Below are 21927 nucleotides of genomic sequence, written 5' to 3'. Positions count from 1 at the left end.
GGATAGCCATAATGACAATTCAGTCACTACAAAGTCTGGCAAACTTGTAGGTTGTCTCCCTCCTTCCCCTGGGGGGCAGACAAGCCATATCCATTTTTAGGGCAAGCTGATCAACTGCTGAAAATGCACTAATGGATGGCACTCACTTTTAGGTAGATAATCACATTCTCTATTTCCTTTTCCATACATCATTGGCTTAGAGCTGTATATAGTAGTAATTCTCTGAAGGGTTAAAGGAACATCTCATTACTTATATCAGTCTTTCCGCTCCATGTCCTTAACCTGCCAAATGGTAATGAGAATGTGAACTTAACACTAAACTTCCTTTATTTCATCACAGAGATGAAAATGATTAGCTGAAGAAATGGCAAACTTTTCCCCCTTAAACAACAAACTCCAGAAAGTGCATTAGGGGGAATATGTTGTTCAAGAATGTTTCCTAGAATCTTTAATATCTACATGACTTCTTTTAACATGTTTGTGATGGACCAAACTATAAATTGTAACCACTGCAATTTCCATAAGAGACAAAACAGTGGCAGTGGAGACGGGGCTAAGGGCACCATTTTTTTTTTTTTTTTTTTTAATTTATTTTTTTTTTTCAACGTTTATTTACTTTGGGGACAGAGAGAGACAGAGCATGAACGGGGGAGGGGCAGAGAGAGAGGGAGACACAGAATCGGAAACAGGCTCCAGGCTCTGAGCCATCAGCCCAGAGCCCGACGCGGGGCTCGAACTCACGGACCGCGAGATCGTGACCTGGCTGAAGTCGGCCGCTTAACCGACTGCGCCACCCAGGCGCCCCTAAGGGCACCATTTTATATAGGCTGTAACTATTGGGAGTGGTACAGTGGATGTAAGTGGGATGCTTAAGTCTTCTCACACCACTTATTGACACCCTGGGGAAAAACCAATAGAACAATGCTATCTTTGGGGGAAAATATCATCCTAATGATAAATTCAGGTATAGAGTAATAATTAAAACCAAAGCAAACTAAAACACAAAACACCAAAAAGGAAACGCTGCTGAACAGTTAAGATAATGGGTGTGTCTCTGGGGTGTCTGGGTGGCACAGTTGGTTAAGCTTCCAACTTCGGCTCAGGTTATGATCTGTGGTCTGTGAGTTTGAGCCCCATGTTGGGCTCTGTGCTGATAGCTCAGAGTCTGGAACATGCTTTGGATTCTGTGTCTCCCTTTCTCTCTGCCCCTCCCCTGCTTGTGCTCTGTCTCTCTTGCTCTCAAAAATAAATAAAACATAAAAAAAAATTAAAAGGAAAGAAAAAAAGATAATGGGTGTGTCTGTTATGCAATAGGTGCCCAACGACTATTGTTCTCTTCCTTATAATATAAAGTACTTTAACCTAATAATATAAGAATCAAAGACACCAAATAAAAGCCTTCTGAGATAGAGACAGGACAGAGAATGTAATCGGATCATCACGGAGCTCTTTACAAAATTAAAAATAATAAAATATAAACCTATATTTTATGCTGCTACTAAGGTGCTTTGTCATATTGCTAGTTATGCACAATGGTCCCTTCTGCAGGCTGGGAATTTCCAGACTTTTAGATCTTTATATCTCTACAGTAAAGCAAAGGTATACATATTTACTCAGTGAGTTTAGAGGGAAAAAAAAAAAAAAAAGAATCATGAAAGGGAATCTGGAAATAGAAAGCAATGTTCGTATCATCTGTTTGGGCTTTCATCTACCCTAAACTACAAATTTGGACAATTAGGTATCTATTATTACATCTTTACATATTTATATTATTAATACATATTTAATATTTACATTACTACATGTCAATTATTACATATCCTATATAGAATATGTAACTTCTACATACCTAGTAATGATACTAAGGGACTTGTATTCCAAAAACAGATTAGTACAGTAAACTTTTAGTGTTGTAATGTACTAAGACCTGTATTATTTTAACATGTACATTTCAGAGTTATTTCAGTGCAAAAAAAATAATGATAGAACCAAAGAGAATAAGCCAAATTACTCATTAGAAAAGTGGGCAAAGAATATGAATGGATCATAATACTCAAATGGATCATAAAGATACGAAAATACTCAATCCCATTAGTCATCAAGAAAATGCTAAGTAAAATAAGATAATGTTAGATTGGTACAATTTAAAGACCCTGCCTATTATTAAATGTTGGCCAAAGAAAGAAACAAAGAAAGAAAGAGACAGAAAAACAGAGAACACACACCCTGGAACTTTTCTGCATATTGTTTGAGAGGTTATAGTTGTTGTGCTACTTTAGAAAGCAATTCAGGAAGATCTAGAAAAATTGAAAATGTACATTTATTATAACCCTAATATTCTACTTATAATGCTATATTTTCCAGAACTCTATATGTGTAAACTAAGAGATATCACTGTTTCATATTTAAAGTATTGGTAAGTGGAAGTTAAATGTTCTTCAATAAGGAAATGGCCAGTTTATTATTCTAAGAAATATATATACACAACAATAGTTAAAAACATAAACTAGACCTACACATACCAACATGGATAGATCTTAAATACTAAGTAGAAAAATACTGAGTGCACAATGATACACACACTATACCATTTTATGTAGGTTAAAAAAGCAACACACAATACTGGTCAAGGATGTATAGGACATAAAAGTATGCAAAGTGAACTGGAAGACTATATACTAGTGGTCAGCTATTGGGAAGAGAGAATGGGCAAAGAGGGCTTGAATTTAAAAATAATTTTAAATAAAAAAGGCCAATGTGATGAATTATCAATAATTTTCAATTCCGGGATGTGAGTAGTTGAGTTTTTGTTATATTATTCTCTGTACTTCTTAGTACTTCTAACATTTCTTAAGATAAAGATTAAAAGATGCAGATAAAACCCAAAATGATAGCAAAAAGAAGATATATGATTAAAGTAATTATTAATTCCTACGAAGCAGTAAAGGTCAATTTTTTTTTTCAGGAAGTATCTTGAAATATACTCTGTATGGCCTATTTAAATTACTTTATAATTTACCAGTATATACACATAGTTAAAAAAAATGACAGAGTGGGGACTGGTAATATAATTAATGTATTGATTGAATAATTAATCACTGTTATATATTTTGAGAATAGTAATTACAGAATGTGAACTATGAAAAATTACAGAAAATGAAATAATGTTATTTTAATTAAAATGGTGTTTTATTTTTAAAAAAATTTTTTTTTTCGACGTTTATTTATTTTTGGGACAGAGAGAGACAGAGCATGAACGGGGGAGGGTCAGAGAGAGAGGGAGACACAGAATCGGAAACAGGCTCCAGGCTCTGAGCCATCAGCCCAGAGCCCGACGCGGGGCTCGAACTCACGGACCGCGAGATCGTGACCTGGCTGAAGTCGGACGCTTAACCGACTGCGCCACCCAGGCGCCCCTAAAATGGTGTTTTAAAAGACAATTAAATCATGGCATGATACATATATTTTAGAAGCATGGGCCCCTGACTTTTAAAAAGTATTTTCCTCTTCATTAATTAGGAAAATTGTACATTTGGGCTGCCTCCATATTTAATCAAATATAGTGAAAGAATCAAGATAATCTGAAACCTTGGGGTGCCTGGGTGGCTCAGTCAGTTAAGTGCCTGATTTTGGCTCAGGTCATGATCTCACGGTTCGCAGGTTTGAGCCTCATGTTGGGCTCTGTGCTGCTAGTGTGGAGCCTGCTTGGGATTCTCGCTCTCACCTCTCTCTCTGCCACTCCCCCACTTGCCCTTTCTTTCTCTCAAAATAAATAAATTAAAAAAAAATAAAAGATAATCTCAAACCGTGATGCTAACTATAAACTTGATCTCTTTTCATGGTTCCTTCTAGCCATATCACCCACTTAACATTTTTAAATGTTCAGTCTAAGAAATAGGTAGTTCATTTTGAAATATTTTTTTTTACTATGATTAAAACATTTTGTTGTATAATGTCCATAAAAGACACTCTTATAAAAACTACTTGGCTTAAAATCCACATTCTACATGGTCACGTTCTTAGGTTAAAATAGGTTAGCTTAACAGAATACTGGTTGAATTACCTTGGGCTCACATGCCCTGCAGAAGACCTAGTTTATACAAGTTTAATTCAAATCAGTAGAGATAGTTGTCACTTGGATTTGTACGTCCCAGATGAAATTGGCTTGTGACTGGAATGGCAATAAGAAGTAATAATTAAAATGCCTTCCGGAGGAAATGTGCTTAAGTAAACTGCTCCAGATAAATGACTTCTGTAGAGCTGCAGGTCAGCCACAGACTCATTTATATCTTTCAGATGTGGTACTCTTTACTCTGTTTACAGTAGCAGTTGCATCATAAAAATTCAGTGTTACTAAATCTGCTCATAAGAGCATCCATTTCATAAATATTCACTGCAGAGATCCCCAAGAGAGTTTCTGATAATTACATTCCAATATCAAATAGTTTATTCTTCATCTGGTCTGAATTAGAAGTGAAATCAGAGATCTTTTATTTGTTTGACCATTAAGAGAGAGTGACCATTAAAAGACAACATTTAGGAATGGAATTGGGTGAATTATATTCTGGTGAGTATCACAGGATTCCCAAATAGCTTTTCTTACTACACACTTAAAGTAACTCAACAGACAACTAGCGCAGCAGTATACAAGGATTTAACCATAAGAGAAAGCAGAGGAGAAAGGACAGAAGGCGAGTTCTCATGAGGGAGTGGGAGGATGGGTGGAGAGGCTAAGGAAAACTTCTGCCACTCCTTGACCCCCAAACTAAGAATGCCTACAGCAATACCCTTGGGATCTTCCCCTCTTAACACCCAAGACAATAGTAGCATTATTTACAATAGTCAAAAAGTAGAAACAACCCAGATGTCTATTAACTGGTGAATGAATAAACAAAATGGGGTATATCTATCTGTACAATGGAACATTATTTGGAAATAAAAAGGGATTGAGTACTATACATGCTTACAACATGGATGAACCTTGAAAACAGCATGCTTGGTGAAAGAAGCCAAGTCACAAAAGGCCATATATTGCATGATACTGTATATAGGAAATGTCCAGTGGGCAAATCCACAGACACAGAAAATGGAGGAGTAGTTCCCAGGGGCTGTAGGGAAGGGAGAATGGGAACGGGGTGCTAATGGGTAGAGGGCTTCTTTTTGGGGTGATGAAAATGTTCTAAAATGGAACAGTGGTAATGGGTGAACAACTGTGAAAATTGTACCCTTGAAAATATGAATTTTAGGCTCTAAAAATATATCTCAATAAAACTATTGTTTAAAAAACTCAGATTTTGACTGGTGAGAGCTCTGAAGGTCAAAGGGACAGAACTTTATCAGGCATCTTCTTGAAGAGGTGCATTTAACATGTAATAAACTGTCAAGGCACAAACATTCAGTCTTTTCAAAGACCCTTCATTTTTTAAAGAATGTATCATTTGAGGAGGTTTAGCTCACAATGACTTGAAAATATTCGCTGAAGAAAAGACATGAACCATGAAAAGGCCCTTTTTGCTACTGTCAGCCTAAAACATTTTTAGAATTTTTAATAGTATCAATGGAAGCCTGATGGGCACTAACAGATGACCCTATAAAGTGTGGGAAAAAAAATCTGAATGGCTGTGGGGAATCAAATCTTTTCATTAAAAAATAACACAGTTCTTTTCTTAAGTGGCGATAAGACGACTATTTGTCAAGACTGTATGACCTTTTTGAAACCATAAAGAATTCTATTTTAGCAGGGCTTTAAACTAACTGAAAGGGAGAGATAATCTTGGGAAGAGTGTGAAGTTATTTAATTTCAATATTGCTACCCATTCCCCGCCCCCCACCCCCATTCAGTTGGTATGGACAGGATTTTTCCAAGTCTAGAATAACTTCCTGACACCAGCAGTAGCCAGTTAAAGGATAACGTGAAAGGACCAAACGCTTCCAAATAGGGTCATCAAAGTTTAAGACAATGTATAAAAATCAAAATGAAAACTGAAAAACTGTACTTTGATTCCAAAAGTTGCTATTAATGTTTCTTACAATTAAAGGTCCATTTTTTTAAGAATCTCTTTTTGACTTCAATGCAAAGGAAAAGTTAGTGTTTCGTCTTGATAAATGGACAAACTATGATGTACAAGATAAAATACATGGAACCAATTTATGTGTCCTAAAGAAACAACCTTTTTCTTTCACTATCTACAACTTGTCTAGAAGTAACTTTGTTTTGGGGAATGAACGGGAAGATCCCAAGTCTGCACTCAGGTATAGTTTTGAAATTCTGTACAACAAAATCTCAGAAATAGCCTGTTGAAGTCGAAGATGATCATATTTTCATTTATTGACTTTTCAATTCCAATTACATTTTCTTCTCCTTGCACAATTTTGTTACACAACAAGTTGAACCACTTGTGTAATTCCTCTGCTTGCATGAAATGTGAAACATGAAATGTGTCTGTACACTTGAAAGCTGAATCTGCCTTGTAGTATTTGCCCTGACCAAGTCTTCCACCCACACCGTGCCCCTTGCCCCTGTTAGGCTGTAATGATCTCTAACCACTGCTGAATTAGCATCCCTAGGTCACTGGTTCCGCCTCAAGCTATCAGGCAGAGAGGGCCATTAAAAATGAGGCCTGGCATGTCAAAGTGCGACTTTAGAAACAAGACAAAACCAAAAGTTAGGGGAATTACCTCAACCTTAAATTAAAAAGATAAAAAAATTTTTTTTCAAAAGAATGAAATGTAGCAAACATTTAAAAGTGGTTGTTTCTTTTTGGCGTTAGTGGAGATGTTCTATATGGTGATGGTTACAAAACTACAAGCCAAAACGCTAAAAAATCATAAAGCTACATGTTACAAACGGTGAATTTTACTATAAGTAAATTATACTTCAATAAACGTAACTTAAAAACAAAGTGGTGGGGCGCCTGGTTGGCTCAGTTGGTTGTCTCAGACTCTTGGTTTCAGCTCAGGTCATGATCTCGCGGTTTTGTGAGTTTGAGCCCAGAGTAGGGCTCTGCACTGCCTGAACAGAGGGATTCTCTCTTTCCCTCTCTCTCTGCTTCTCCCCCATCTGCACGGTCTCTGTCTCTCTCAAAATAAATAAATAAACTTTAAAAAAGAAAATAAAATGGTTATCTGAATGGCAGAATTATGGATTTTTCTCTTTATAATTTCCTGAATTTTACAAATTGTCTAAAATGAGCATATTTAGCTCCACAGTCAGTAAAAACCAAACCAAAACCCAAACCCAAACCCAAAAGCAGAGTGAGAATAATGCTTTGGCCACCCCTGCTCCTTTCTATCCATTGGGAGTATAGGTGGGCAGGGGAAATCTAAGGGTGAGGAGCTGGGCCTCTCACTGAGGGCCACTGGGACCTTCTACTGTCACTGTATTCAGTGAAATCTAAGCTAGACTAGAGTTAGAATGAAACCCCATTGATGATGGGATACAAGGGGAAAAATAATAAAATTCCATGCTCATCAAAATTTGGATTTGAACGTTGTTGCTTAGTCCATGGGAGGCAAGAGGTTTAAAGGGCAATTTTCCCTGAGGTACCCGTGCTGAGATTCTCCTACAATGAGCCATACACACTTCAGCATCCCATGAGGGCCATGCCCCTTTTTATGGCACTCACACCATGTACCTGCACAGTTTTAACATAGGATATCTCACATTTCAGCACCCATTGTCACCCATGACTGTAAAAGGCGTGGCAGACAGAAAGTCTTCGTGGCATGCTGCCTGCTTGGAGGACCTGAAATTAACCCTTCCATCTATACATGCTAAATTCAGCTTTGAGTCTAACTAGTGTCAGAATTGGCCTCCTAGAGAATTACTTCCAGGTAAGGTGCTATTCTATCCATTTATACTCCCATTTAACAATGGAAGAAAGAGACCTAGCAGTCTGATTTTGTAATTCAGAGAGAGACTACCGAGGACGCTATTTGCCACATCATATAGTGGCCCCTCAATGTTGACTCACAGGAGAAACCACTCAAGTCCCGGCCTCAGGAATGGCAGATTTTCCTGAGCAACCTGGTTATTTTTATACTAGAGACACTTGAATCATACAATTCATTAGTGTTTCTCTCTTTAGGATGGGTACTAGGTCACTCAGAGCCAGAGTGGTTCCCTACTTTTAGCGAATGCATGGAATGTTAGCAACATACATTTCTTATACTATTTTAACCTTGATTTCATCTTGTTTTTCTTTAAAAAATTTTTTTTTTCAACGTTTATTTATTTTTGGGACAGAGAGAGACAGAGCATGAACGGGGGAGGGGCAGAGAGAGAGGGAGACACAGAATCGGAAACAGGCTCCAGGCTCTGAGCCATCAGCCCAGAGCCCGACGCGGGGCTCAAACTCACGGACCGCGAGATCGTGACCTGGCTGAAGTCGGACGCTTAACCGACTGTGCCACCCAGGCGCCCCTCATCTTGTTTTTCTAATCATTATCTTGCATTTGCTCTAATTTCCTCTCTCCATCTTTGGCTTCTGTATTTTTTTTTTTAATTTTTTTTTTTTTCTTAACGTTTTATTTTTTTTGAGACAGGGAGAGACAGAGCATGAACAGGGGAGGGTCAGAGAGAGGGAGACAAAGAATCTGAAACAGTCTCCAGGCTCTGAGCTGTCAGCACAGAGCCCAACGCAGGGCTCGAACTCACGGACCGCGAGATCACGACCGGAGCCGAAGTCGGCCGCTCAACCAACTGAGCCACCCAGTCGCCCCTGGTTTTTGTATGTTTAAAAGATGTTTCAAATGCTTTTGGAATGAGGGAAAATATTAAATACATAGATGACTACGGTGTACTCAAAACAAATGAAAAAAAAGTGAGATCTTCTTTATTATCTGATTCCATAGCCCACTTTAAATGAAGTGAATATTAAATATGTAAAGAACTATACTATACTCAGTATATATGAAAAAAAGTTCTAACTTCCTTATGAAGTATTTCCACAGCCTGCCTTCAGTGAGGTGAAATACTAAATACACAGGTAATGGTAAACGCACAAGTAACTGTAGTGTACTTGGGCACAAAGCAGTGAGGCCGTAACTTCTCTATTAACTAATCTCATAAGTCACTGTAGGCTTTTCAAAGTCACAATGATTATTTTTGGTTTCACATATCATCTTAGGATATAAGCACCATCAATTCCAGATGAAGAATCATTCTATGTTGCTACTGCTTGGGTTATTAGGGCTTTTTTGTAGTAAATAAAGCAAATGAGAAATCCTATCAGAAATGGGGTTTTTATTAACCTTGTTTAGAACTAGATTTCCAAAGGGGCCTTAATAGAAAAACTAAGCAATTACTTTAATCATTAAGATTTTAAAATGATTTTTAATGAATTTTGTTTTTAAGTTCTCAAAAAGGCATATTACAAGTAAACTGCCAATGGCAATTGTTCACTTTTTTAGGACACTTCCTAAATAAAAACAAGCACAGGCTCAGTTTCTCCACCTATGAAATGAGAATATCTCACGGCATGGGTTAAAAAGTTATCTTTGGTACTGCAAGTGTAAGGAAACCAAACTGCTCGTTTGGAGGGCCATTCCCCTGGGAGAGGACTCCATAGTGTACTATTTAGCACAACAGAACAACCATTTATTAAATACGACCTCATGCCACTGCCTCCATCTTATTCACAGGGTGAGGCCAATAATGGCAAATGCTTCGAACAGAAAAAGTAAATAAAAAATATGCTTTTCGTTTCCCTCTGAGTTATTAAGATGTCATCTTCGGACCAGGAAACATAAGAAAATCTTACGGTCACCTTACCAACTCTGACACAGGATCTAAATAAAATGATATGAAAGACAGATGGTTGTCAAATCCCCCATGTTGCTTACTTGACTTGATTCATGTAAGAATGTCCTGAATCTACTTCGTGACCATAAGCAGTGGTCCCACTTTTAATTTCCTTTGAGCAAATCAGAAATGGCTGACAGGAAAGAGGGTTTGGGTCTGAGAGCTTATTTCTGTGTTTCTTTAGAATCTTGCTCTGAGATGAACAGCTGGTGGGGACTGGAAGACACAGGGGGATCTCTCAAGTGACCAAAACCTATGCTCTCCTCACTAACATTGTTTTCTAATGGGCTCCTTGCTAGTGTGTAAACCTGGTGGTCACAGAGCAAAGTAATTATGTCAACAGGCTTCTCAAGGTCCACTGAAAAGCACACTGAAAAAGGGCAGAGAGAAACCCAAAGATGCCAACTAGATGACCTCATGATAAAGCATCCTTAACTTGATGAGCTTAAAACACATTGGGCTTCATTAAGTTTCATTATTCTTTCAATGAGCATTTGTCTAAGTGCCTGCCCGCTGAGGACCAGGTACTGTGCCAGGGTTGTGGGGACAGGGTGGGCCTTACCACCTCACAGGAAAGCTAACAAAGGCACAGTTAAGAGTTCAGATGAAGAGAGGTGACTTTCCTGGAGAAAGCTGGGAAAGGTTGTAAGGAAGGGTTAGCATTACACGGGAGGCATCAGGAATACATGAAAATCCAGCGTGAGATTGGAGTAGGGCAATCAAAATGGATCACTTATGATTAGCAATCTCACTGAGTGCCAAAACCAGGCTTACTCATAACCCTAAAATTCCATAACAGATTCCTGTCCTGTTGTCTGGTCTCTCTTCATTCTGAACTATGTAGGCCCTACATTGCCAGGACACTTACCTCCAAAAACAACTTTCCACAGGTCTCCTTTATAGACCTAATGAAGGCTAAGATTCTCATCACCCTCTTTCCTTGTTCGCCATGATCAAATGCCAGCTTTACCCTCCCAACTTCACAAGCCATCAGGTCTTTTTAGGACACATCCTAGACACGGGAGCCTCTTGGTGCTCTAGTATAACCACAGTGTGGAATCCTATATACCTCTGTGCATGTTTTCCCCCTTCCTCTGGTCAAACCAGCTTCCCTTTCTGCAGGATCCATTCACTAACCCCAAAGTCACCGACCGAACCCAGTGACATGCCACACACCACACTAGGCACTGAGATCCAGACACAAAGCACCAAAATCACAGAGAGTAAATATTATAAAATGTATTTTTACTAACAGATTAGCTAACTAATTAGGAATAAGCTAATTCAACTATATAATCTTAAAATTATTTAATACTTTAAAAATTGAAGTGCAGAAAATGATCTAATAGCCATGAACATATCCACCCCCTTATTTAACGTATGTTAATATTATGTCATTTTGCTGTAGATGGCAATTTATTTTATTTTTTTAATGTTCATTTATTTTTGAAGGAGAGAGAGACATAGTGAGAGCAGGGGAGGGGCAGAGAGAGAGGGAGACAGAGAAGCTGAAGCAGGCTCCGGGCTCTGAGCTGTCAGCACAGAGCCCGATGCAGGGTTTGAACTCATGAACTGCAAGATCATGACCTGAGCCAAAGGCAGATGCTTAACCGACTGAGCCACCCAGGCACCCCTATAGATGGCAATTTTAAATAACATGTTACAGATTTGGCTAAAGCCTAATTTCTGATAGCTTCTTCCTCCCTTCTTTCTGAGAAATACCACTATCTTAAATTGGTATCATTCCAAAATACTTTTTATACTTCTACACATGCATACATCCATAAACAATATCAAATACTGTTTAAATATTTCATAGTACTGCTGCATATATTTTTTTAAATGTTCATAATGATTTACATCTATTCTTTTGCAATTTGTGGTTTTCACTCAGGAGTCTGTTTTACAAAGATGTCCATGTTGATACATGTAAACCAATTATTTTATTTTAACTGTTCTGGCATTTACTCATCCACAGTTTATTTTCCATTTCCATCCTGATGGATAATTATGTTCTTTCTCATATTTCACTTTTGCAAACAACGCTCTAATGCACATCCTTATACCTGTTGTCCTATGCACACTATCAAACTCTCTCCAATGACAGCATATTCTTGAAGTTGTAAATCGTACTCTTCTGCCAGTTGATTCTCACTCACTGTTGAGGTTTTTTTTGACTCAAGTTTTATAATATCTGGCTGTGAGCTCATCTTTAGTGATGTCAATTTCTCGGCTGGGGATTCCTGAACAATGCGAAGAATTACACTTGGACTCCAAACCCACATGCGGTACAAGCTTGGAGTCTGCGATGGGAAATGGTCATAGGCTGCTTAATGCAGCTATCTTAAGGTCACGTGTACCACCTTCAAATTATACCAGGCCTCGTTCTTGGGTCCCTGCATGGGTATTAAATCCAAGACTCTAGTGCTTTTACATGGAAGTGGGGTGGGGTTTGACTGTCCCTAGGTCTCCTGTACAGACAGCTCAACTGCTTCTGGCTCTGGCTTTCAGTTTATTTCTAGGACCTGGGGATTTTCCTTTCTATTTTGCCATTTCCTCTAGGTATTGACTTGCTTATTGATGTATCAAGTATTTCTAGGGGTTTATCAAGAGAAATTCTATGTTAGTTTAATTAGCTACATTGCCAGAATAAAAGCCCTAAATGAATTCATTAAATGTTGAATTAAATTTTGTTAGTATCAAATTATATATTTTAAAATCTGTTGGCCTGTACATTTTAGAAACATACAATAATGTATTACTGAGGTTGTGAATTGCTCTTTTTGGTGCTAAAGATACAGATGGCTTTTTAAAAATACTGAATAGAGTCGAAATTAATTTTTCACAATTTTAGCTTCTTTGAAAAATTATTTCATTGAGTACCACAAAGCCAGAGTTAGAAATATTTGATTTACATTTTTATACCTTGCTTATAATTTCCCTTCCTATAAAAATAACTGTCTGGATAACTAAAATATGAACATGTAATTTTATATTTGTATTTTAAAATTTTTATTAATCTTATTTGTATGCTTTATGTCTTACTAAACATACCAATATACACAAACGTTAAGGGTCAGAGATGAAAAAATTCACAAGCACACAATTTATCAGCCTAATATTTTTTAAATCCATAGCAACAATTAGCCTGAAAGGAGAAACAACAGGCAGTACTCTTTCACCAAGAAGGATTTCTTGGCCATGAGTAATAGAAGATACTGAAAAGTAGAACAATGATGATGTTAGAAATAACTTAAAAGACAAGTTACTGTGGGTACATTCCTATGCAAGAGTAAACAAACCAAGCTTAAAAATGTAAGTAACAGAAGTTATTTTATGGTAGGCTGTACTAGAATATGTAATTAACAAGAAGGAAATCCACAAATAGGATAAGTAGTGATTTCACCACTTCATTCTTGTAGCAATAATTTTTTATAGTAATGATGTTTTTACATAGCTTAAGAGGCTATTTAAACAGAAAACAGTAATTCTGATTAAACATGCTTTTTTTCCAGCAATATACTGGTTTTGAATTTATTATGTGAATACACTACATTATTTCATATGGTAATTATTTTTTATAGCAGTTTTACAGAGTTGTAGAAAACCTCAAGGTCAACTGGAGACATTTTTAAAAGCTACTTAAATGTTATCCTTTAGAAATATTTCTTATTTGAAAAAATCAATGCCAGGCTTTCAAAGCCAATTAGCTTTACCAAGTAATTAGTAATTAACTGTGCAAACATGCATTAACTGTATCTACATATGAGAACTCAAATTTCTAAAGGCAGCATACTAGCTTTTGCTACAGAAACTTACCAATGCCACATAAAACACTTCAAGCACAGGACTGAAGGATAATCAATATTGCAAGAGGCTTCTCAAATTAGAATAAATTGACATTTTTGGTGTCAAATTCAGAAAGGCAAGTTAACAGTGACAACACTAACAGAATCATTTGCTGCATCCAGGACAACTTAATAAGGCATGTAACTTGAAGGCATGTAAAAAGATAGAGCCATCAGCCCTGTACCTGGTGCTGGCGATACTCGGGGATTCTGCTCCAAGCCTACATCTTTCTAGCTGACTGGCAACGATCTGCCTTTCCACTTCCAGTTCTCGGGTGAGTCGTTGAAACTGAAGCTCCTGTGATTCAAGGAAATAAAGGTATATAAGGTGCCAAGACAGATATTTGAATTAATGTGTGTCACAGGAAACATAGGAACATATCCATAACAGAGCACTGTATACAGTGTGGCTTTGTGAAATTAAGAGTTTTGGATGGGAATTGTGGGCCTAGATAACATACTGATTTGTACCTGTTTCAAATTTAAAGGCACTAGAATGTTAGCCTTTGTTAGGAATGGGAAACATGTGGATATTTATCTGTTTTGTTCTTTTTGTTGTTGTTAACAGTTTTAAAGGTTTATTTTGAGAGACAGCAATGGGGGAGGGGCAGAGAGACACAACCCCAAGCAGGCTCAGTGCTGTTAGCACAGAGCCCGACTCAGAACTTGAAATCACGAACCGTGAGATCATGACCTGAGCGGATATCCAGAGTCGGACACTTACCGACCATAGCCACCCAGACACCCCTGGTTTGTGTGTTCTTCTAATTGAGGTTTGCAAACAGTATTTCTGTTACAGTACTATATTAAATGTAAGGTCTGCAAAGTCCTTACTTGATGTATCTACATCAGGTGCCCACCTACCAACGTAAGCTCTTCAGCCTCAAGAGCAATTTTTATATCCTTCATTCTATATTGAAAAAATGTAAATTCCCATATGAGAATCACTTTTTCATGTTTGATACAGAGCCTTTTAATTGTTAGGGAAAAAAATCATTCCAATCCCACAGAAAAAAATCTTGCTATATTTATCTGCAATATAAGCAAGAAAAATTTTCTATTGTTACAAATGAATTCATGTGTCACTGTGTGAAGGGCAGAAAATAATGAAGCCTGAACCATAATACGGAATTTAAAACTGTATTTAGAAGTTTGGAAAGACTGTCTACAGATATTATATTATTCATTCTATGCTGCATTATGAAGGCAAGGAAGTTCTATCATAGAAGATGCTTTAATTTCATTTGTGCTTATCTCACTGTTACCTTGACAAGATTTTAATAAACAGGAAGCATGCCATGCTATAAAACATCTATAGATCAAATCAAGTATACTCCAAAGGCTTTAAGCCACAAATAACATCTCCAATAACACCTCAAGCTCCCCTGTGCCATATTATCTCCTTATAAGTCTACTCAAAGCAAATGCTGAAGTCAAAACAGTTTAATTGGGCAATGAATGCTAGTTCAAAATACCAGGTATATGAAGCCTAAGCCTAGAAACTAACCAGAAATAAAGCCACCTTAAATATTTATGAAAATATGTACATATCTGTTTGCCATGCAAAAATTTAAAACAATTTAACTGAAAAATGTGTTAGCGCCCTGTGGATTCAGGCAATCATGCTATTACTTGACAGCCCTGGCTTTGTAAATTCTACAAACTACTCTTACAGCAATTTTTTAAAATACAGTCCCTGAACTCTTTACTGCTTTGTGATATGGAGAATACTTTTCTAATGAGCCTAGTTGGTGTGGGTATATAAGGCAGGGCCTGAATGAATAATAATAGTTGGCTCAATAATGCTATAGAACATGATCAAAGTGGGAAGATACCTATCTCTGCTCAACATTTCCTAGGCCTCTGTCAGCTTAGCAACAAAAGACCTGATAGATAATAACAACATTCAGTATCAAGCTAAGATAACTGATTTTAAGGACAAATAGTATTATACTTATCTCACACTTGGTTTTTCTTTGCCCTTAAATAACAGCACATTTCTTGTGACACACTTGCATCCTTTCAACTATTTTACTCAGTTGTTTATTATACCTCTTATCCCAGAAGATTGGTTGCTTGTATCAAGCTGGGCCAGAAAGGACCATCTGTGAATCCAAAAAATATTCCCAGAGCCATCACATTCACTTTGTGTTCTGAGTTCAGTGGCTACTAGGGATGGAGGGCTGTAGTGTTTTCTTCATTTTGGGATGGCCAAAAGTTACCAGGGTAGAATTGAAGCATGTTTCACATTACAACATTAAAAAAATCTTTATCCATACAAGAAAATTCCAATTCAGTGGATTTTTATCATGTTTGAGGTTGCCTATGACCTTTTGAGCATTCTTTCAAGGAAATGGTTGGGATATTTCCCACTTCAAGGCAGAAAGTTGGAAGTTACTGTCCCATCATTCCTTCCCTCAGAAGCAGAGAGGGTGACTTTGGCTCTGCCAACAAGATGTTACACTGTGACTCAGATGCTGAAACTAAGACTTTTACTTATTTTTAAAAAATTTTTATTTATTTTTGACAGAGAGAGAGAGAGAGAGGGAAAGGGAGAGGGAGAGGAGAAGAATCCCAAGCAGGCTCTATGCTGTCAGCATGGAGCTTGATGCAGGGCTCGATCTCATGAACCATGAGATCATGATCTGAGCCAAAATCAAGAGTGGACACTCAACCGAGCCACCCAGGCGCCCCTGAAACTAAGACTTTGACATCAGAAAACAACAAAGCTTATTTTCTCTCTCTTTCACTTTCTTGCTGCAACCTCTGCGACAGGTGTCAAGGTCAAGCTCCCAATAAAGAAATGACCTCCCCCAAAACTGCTATGTTTATGCCAGGTGGCAATGTCAGTGTTGTTTTTTTTTTTTTTTTTTTAGCCAATTTGTGGTACAGATCGAGACACTGTTTCTGGAAGTTAAATCTCAAGGCTTGTTCTCCAGGCCTTGCAACAAATATGGGAATTCACAAATACACGCTTAATTTAAATGCCTTTTTCTGCATAATCAGCCACGTCTGTTTTTTTGAACTAGAAATCTTGACTGAAGCACCTACAGAAACCATTTACAGTAGTCGAGTTGCTAGCTAAACCTATGTACCCATGAAGTAGCTACATTCTTAATTTAAAAGTTGGGTAATTCCTTCAACCTTCATACAGACTGAGTAATGTCCACATTATATCCCTAGTGGCCATGGACCTATAATATTGAACATCACCAGCTGCCTTTATCAAAACCATTCTGCCCAGTATTTGCTCACGCTTCTCATTAGGAGGATGTCATTAAAGCCCTGAAAACAGATTATCAGGAAGCTATAAAACATGAAATTTGTAGAGGTTACCTAATACCTGTGAATATTTACAAGCAAAAATATATGCCTTGTTGCAAAAGTACTCATATTACCCCTACAGAATATAAATCGAACACCCATAAGGGACTGCCACCAAGATGGGTGAGCAGGATATAAATATTTGACAGTTCTGTCTCTACCAGCTTCTTAGACTGCCTGATGAGGAAGTTATTATTACAGTCATATAAAAATACACTTGATCATTTCTAAAATAACACTCATTAATATGATTACACAGAGATACCACCTACAAATTAAAAATTTTGTATTTTATCCTCTAAACTGACATTGTGAAGGGTAACACTTAAATCAGTATCCAAAACTGGGCATCTGAGTTATAAGGGGACCCTATATTTGTTCTCCTTTGAGAAGACAAGGAAAGCAATGTTAAAAGCATTTGCCAATGATTTAGCATATGACAGTTTCCTCTTAAATTCTGGCAAACAAGACCATAAACAAACCCAGAAAGTCAAGGTTACTAATATGCTATAAAATGGAGTCTACATGTGTTTGAAACCTTTTCTTTATGTTTACCTCCTCTCTCTCAGGTAAATACACCAATAAATATTCTCTGAGAGTGAGCCAAGGGAATAGAAGAAAAACTTCATTTTCATGCTTTATATGGTGGACAGAGCAGGGCAGGAAGCCTGAGGAAGGACTTGTTGCCGGCTGTCAGCCACTTCAGGGGTGCCTCAGTGGCAGAGAATGGTCCTTGCCCAAGGGCATGCCCTTCTGGGCGGTTGCAGCCAACCACTGATTGAGGTGGGAGTATAAAGGTGGAGCCCAGATTTGCTTCAGGGCTCCCCTGGGGCTGGGCCAGCCTGCTGAGTATTTGAACTTCCCCTCTGCCCCCAAGTGTTGATCTGTAATAGATACTCCGCGCCCCAAACTCCATCTCCGTGAGAACCCGACCTGAGACAGTATTGTTTTTTGGCCTTCTTTTATATAAAGATAGAAATTTTCTCTCACTCTTAATTTTTAAATTCTGTGAGACACTTTGTACAAAAAAAGTATAAACAATAACAGTGAAATCTGGAGAACCCGACCCAGCTGCAGCAAATCTTAATGTTTTACTACATTTCCTTCAGGTTTTTTGATAAATAAAATATTACAGATACATTGAAATCCTGGTTTCTTTCCCATGGATCCTATTTCTCTCCCTCCTTTCCTCCCTCTTCAGAAGAAACCATTCACCTCAATTTGGTGTTTAATAGTCACGTGACCAATTTATATTCCAGTCAGCAGTGTATGAGTTTCTACACATTCTCTCTCCCGGGCATCAGTTTGCATTTGGGGGCTTAACCCCCCCTCCCTTTTTGATAATCTGATAAATATGGGCAGCTACTTTGCATGTGTTTTAATTTGTATTTCCCCGATAACCAACATCTTTTCATATGTTTATTGGCCATTCAGATTTGGAAAACCATAGGTATCATGAATTCTCAGGGGGGAGAATTTTCTCTACTTCCAATATCCATGGCTCGTCCTCTTGTGTGGGACAGATGTCTTATTACCCGCCTACTAAGGTAGTTTGGTCAAGTTTTGGCTTTGGGCAAGGGACTTCCCATTTGACTCCCCACCTTAAGGATCCCTCAGTTGACAAGTAACCTGCAGCTGTCAAGTGGCATGCTGAAGATCATCTAGGTTTGGCAAGTACCTTCAAGGTGAAAGCCAGTTTTACTTACTACTTACTTAGCTTAAGATTCCCACTTTCATTTTAGTTTTGGTTTCTGTGGATTCTTTACTTCCCTTCCAGCTTAGTCCTGCTTTTACAAAAAACAATGTAAATATTTTACTCAGCTTATTTAGTTTCCTTCAGGGAAAAGACTGGTTAGGGTATGTCAGGAATGAAGAGTCTTAACAGATTTTTCATATTTTCTCTTAATTTCTCTCAGTTATATTCAGGGAAAATTTCTTAGTATTACTTTCAATTCGCTATTTCTCTATGTGCCCTGTTAAGGGTTTATCTCATCTATTTTAATGACAATATTTTCCATTGCTGAAACTTCTACTTGGTTCTTTATCACACCCACCTGTTCCTGCTGCTCACTGAGAGTGAAATCCTTCTCCCTTCTTATTTAGGTTTACCTTTCTTTACCTAAACTCCCAGGCACCTCGGTCCTAAATTGGTGACAATTTCAAACGGAAACACTACAGATCCTGCACATGTAGTCACGAGGCTATTGTCTACTTCCTCTGGTTTCCAGAAGCCCCAGGAAGCCTTCTACTATCATCTCCTTTAATAAGCAGGAAGAGCTCCACCTTAGCTTCAAGGACTCTGGTGTGGGCACTGAAAACAGGGCATACTTTATTTTCCTGTGGCCTTTTTAAAATCCTCACTGATGGCCCGTGGTGACAGATCTCCTGACCGTTTCTAACTGTGCCCTATGGAAGCCTTACTCCAGTTTGCAAATTTTCTCCTTATAAACTCTTCATTATTTACTCAGAATATTCTCCGTCTCTGGGTTACTAAGAAGACCCTACAGACTGTATGTGAAATGTAGTTCTTTCCTGAAAATAGTGCTTTTGCTGACCTCTCTCTCTGGCAAACACTATACATTCTTCACAGTCCATACCTGAAGTACCCAAAAGTCTTGGCTCCTCACTACCTCTACTTACTAGCGTAAAGTTGTTTATAATATTCCTCGTGGTCCTCATGCTGGTAGGATCAGTAATTACATTCCCTCTTACATTCCTGATATTAGTACATTTTTCCCCCCCTTAATTGATAAAAACCACGATTCCTCCAAATATGTACAAAAGCTCATTGTGCTTTCAGGCTCATGCAATCCAACTACAGTTGCCCACTTCCATCACTACTATCTATATTTACTTTTAGTTATTCTATCTGATTTACTGCTTCAGGGGTACCTACAGTAGTTATTACTGCCGTGATAATGACAAGAAAGAGCAGTGGGCATCACAGCAGGCCATTAGCCATGATGCCCTCAAATTCCTGTCCCCACACTCAACTAATCTTCAATCTCTTCCAGGCTGAGTGGAGGGAGTGGCCCCTTCCTGACTATCCCTAGCCTCTCCATGCCCTCTGGCCTCCTCCGGGATTTGCTTCTTTTTCCTGACTCTGAAGAGTTTCCTCTCAGTTTAATGTTCAAATCTTTCTCATCAGAAAGCACCTACTTGGTCTCAGGACTCCTTAATCTTTGTCTCCTTCCCTTTGACCTATACTACCTTTTTGGTAAATATTTTTCTTTAAGTTGACTTGTTTTTTAAAACACAGTATCTCAGACATTAAAATAATTAAAATCCTGGTTTCTAATGTTTTTTACAATTCTAATATAAACTCAAGTACATAGTAATTTTTAAAGATGTTCATCTGTGTACTAAAAATCATTTCACATCAGCAGAGCACGTGGAACACACCAGGAGTCAACATGTCTTTCCATGCCTGTAAATCTCAGCAGGAAAGTACTGAGTACTGGTTATGCTGAAGGAAAAAAAACCTGATACATGGTTATTATGTGATGCAATCAGTGGTTAAGCAAGAAAGCAATTTTATTTCAATCATTTTGCTTAAAAACCTTCCCCCAAAATGTACCTTTCTGTTTTAGCGTGCTGAAAGACTTTTATATCACTAAGAGACCAATTATCACCAAATAATAATATGTTAAAATTTTAAAGTACAGAAATTTGTGCTGGGTATGTCCTGCTCTCAGGATATACACACTATAGCATTTTTTTTTTCCCTCATGTTCAAAATATGAACAAATTATGGTCATGATCATATCTTTGGAGGTCTTCAGCCAGGCCTAGGGATCCATTTTAAAAGTGATTACTTAAAAGCAAATAAGAAATCCTCAAAAACATTCTAAATGCCATTCTTTAATCTAGGCTGGTACTAAACCAAAGCAGCCATATTGTCAAATGTTCTTGAACTTCTCAGTCTCAAAATAACCAGTCAGTAATGTAAAGGAGATTAAATGTCCTGACTTCCTATCATGGTTAAATAACTGACAGGGGCGCCTGGGTGGCTCAGTCAATTGAGCGTCAACTCTTGGTTTCTGCTCAGGTCATGATGTCATGGTTTGTGAGATGGAGCCCCAAGTTAGGCTCTGCACTGACAGGGTGGAGGCTGCTTGGGATTCTCTTTCTCTCTCTGCCCCTCCTGAATTCGTGCATGTGCACACGCGCGTGCTCTCTCTCTCAAAATAAATCAATAAACATTAAAAAAAACCCCAACCTTACAAATCATTATTAGGTCTACTTGGCAATCCCTAAACCATCCATAATTAATTGTCGAAGTGCCAGGCATATCATGGCCATCTCTTCTGTACTGGCTAGTTCCCTTTGTCAAAAGGAAATTCAAAATTAAAAACATTTAAACAGCTAACACTGACTTTCTCAAACTGTGTTCTGAGAACATCAGTGTCCCACAAAATATGCCCTGAAAGGAAGAGGTTCCAGGTCAACTAGATTTGGGAAATGCTGCCCAGAAGATTCCAATTCTTGGGGATTCACGGCAACACTTTGATTTTAAAAGATCTAAGACGTCTACTGATAGGAAATCAGCTTACCTTTGTATAACCTAGCAACTTTGATTTACTGAGACTAAGCACACTTTTTCAAGGAACAACTATTAACATCTCAAGAAACAATATTGTCTTGCAAAACACAACTTAGGCAATACTGAAAAATAAAGCTCATTTATTGTATTTAGAGATGGTTTAAGAAAGGGGTATTTAACCTGTATTCTACATTAGAAACACATACAGGAAAACAACGTTTTAATTACTTTTGTCCAGAAAGAATATTTACAAAAGGCAGGGCACCACAAAGGGTTAACCTTCAAATGGAAACTGTTGACCTCCTCCCACTCTGAAGATAAGAAGGGTATGAATGATTAGGGCACCTCTGCAGGGCTAGCCGCCCTACACTATATAGCCACAGCTTCTTGCATTTAGATAGTTTGAGATA

General features: G+C 37.9%; 1 protein-coding gene across 14 annotated transcripts in view; it reads right to left on the bottom strand.

Moving 5' to 3' along the window:
- The window catches only part of PKP4 (plakophilin 4), a 239789-nt gene that overhangs the window by 91132 nt on the left and 126730 nt on the right, over positions 1 to 21927 (bottom strand). For 13 of the 14 annotated variants that reach the window (XM_045479912.1, XM_045479902.1, XM_045479908.1 and 10 more), the window contains exon 3: positions 13836 to 13948. The exons of the other annotated variant lie outside the window; for it this stretch is intronic. In XM_045479912.1, the coding sequence (XP_045335868.1) occupies positions 13836 to 13948 (113 nt within the window). The remainder of the gene's footprint in view (positions 1 to 13835; positions 13949 to 21927) is intronic. 14 annotated transcript variants of the gene reach the window in all.

The sequence above is a fragment of the Leopardus geoffroyi genome, chromosome C1, assembly GCF_018350155.1.
Source record: "Leopardus geoffroyi isolate Oge1 chromosome C1, O.geoffroyi_Oge1_pat1.0, whole genome shotgun sequence".
Taxonomy (NCBI): domain Eukaryota; kingdom Metazoa; phylum Chordata; class Mammalia; order Carnivora; family Felidae; genus Leopardus; species Leopardus geoffroyi.
Note: the sequence above shows the minus strand (reverse complement) of the source record. Positions and strands in the feature narration are given on the sequence as shown.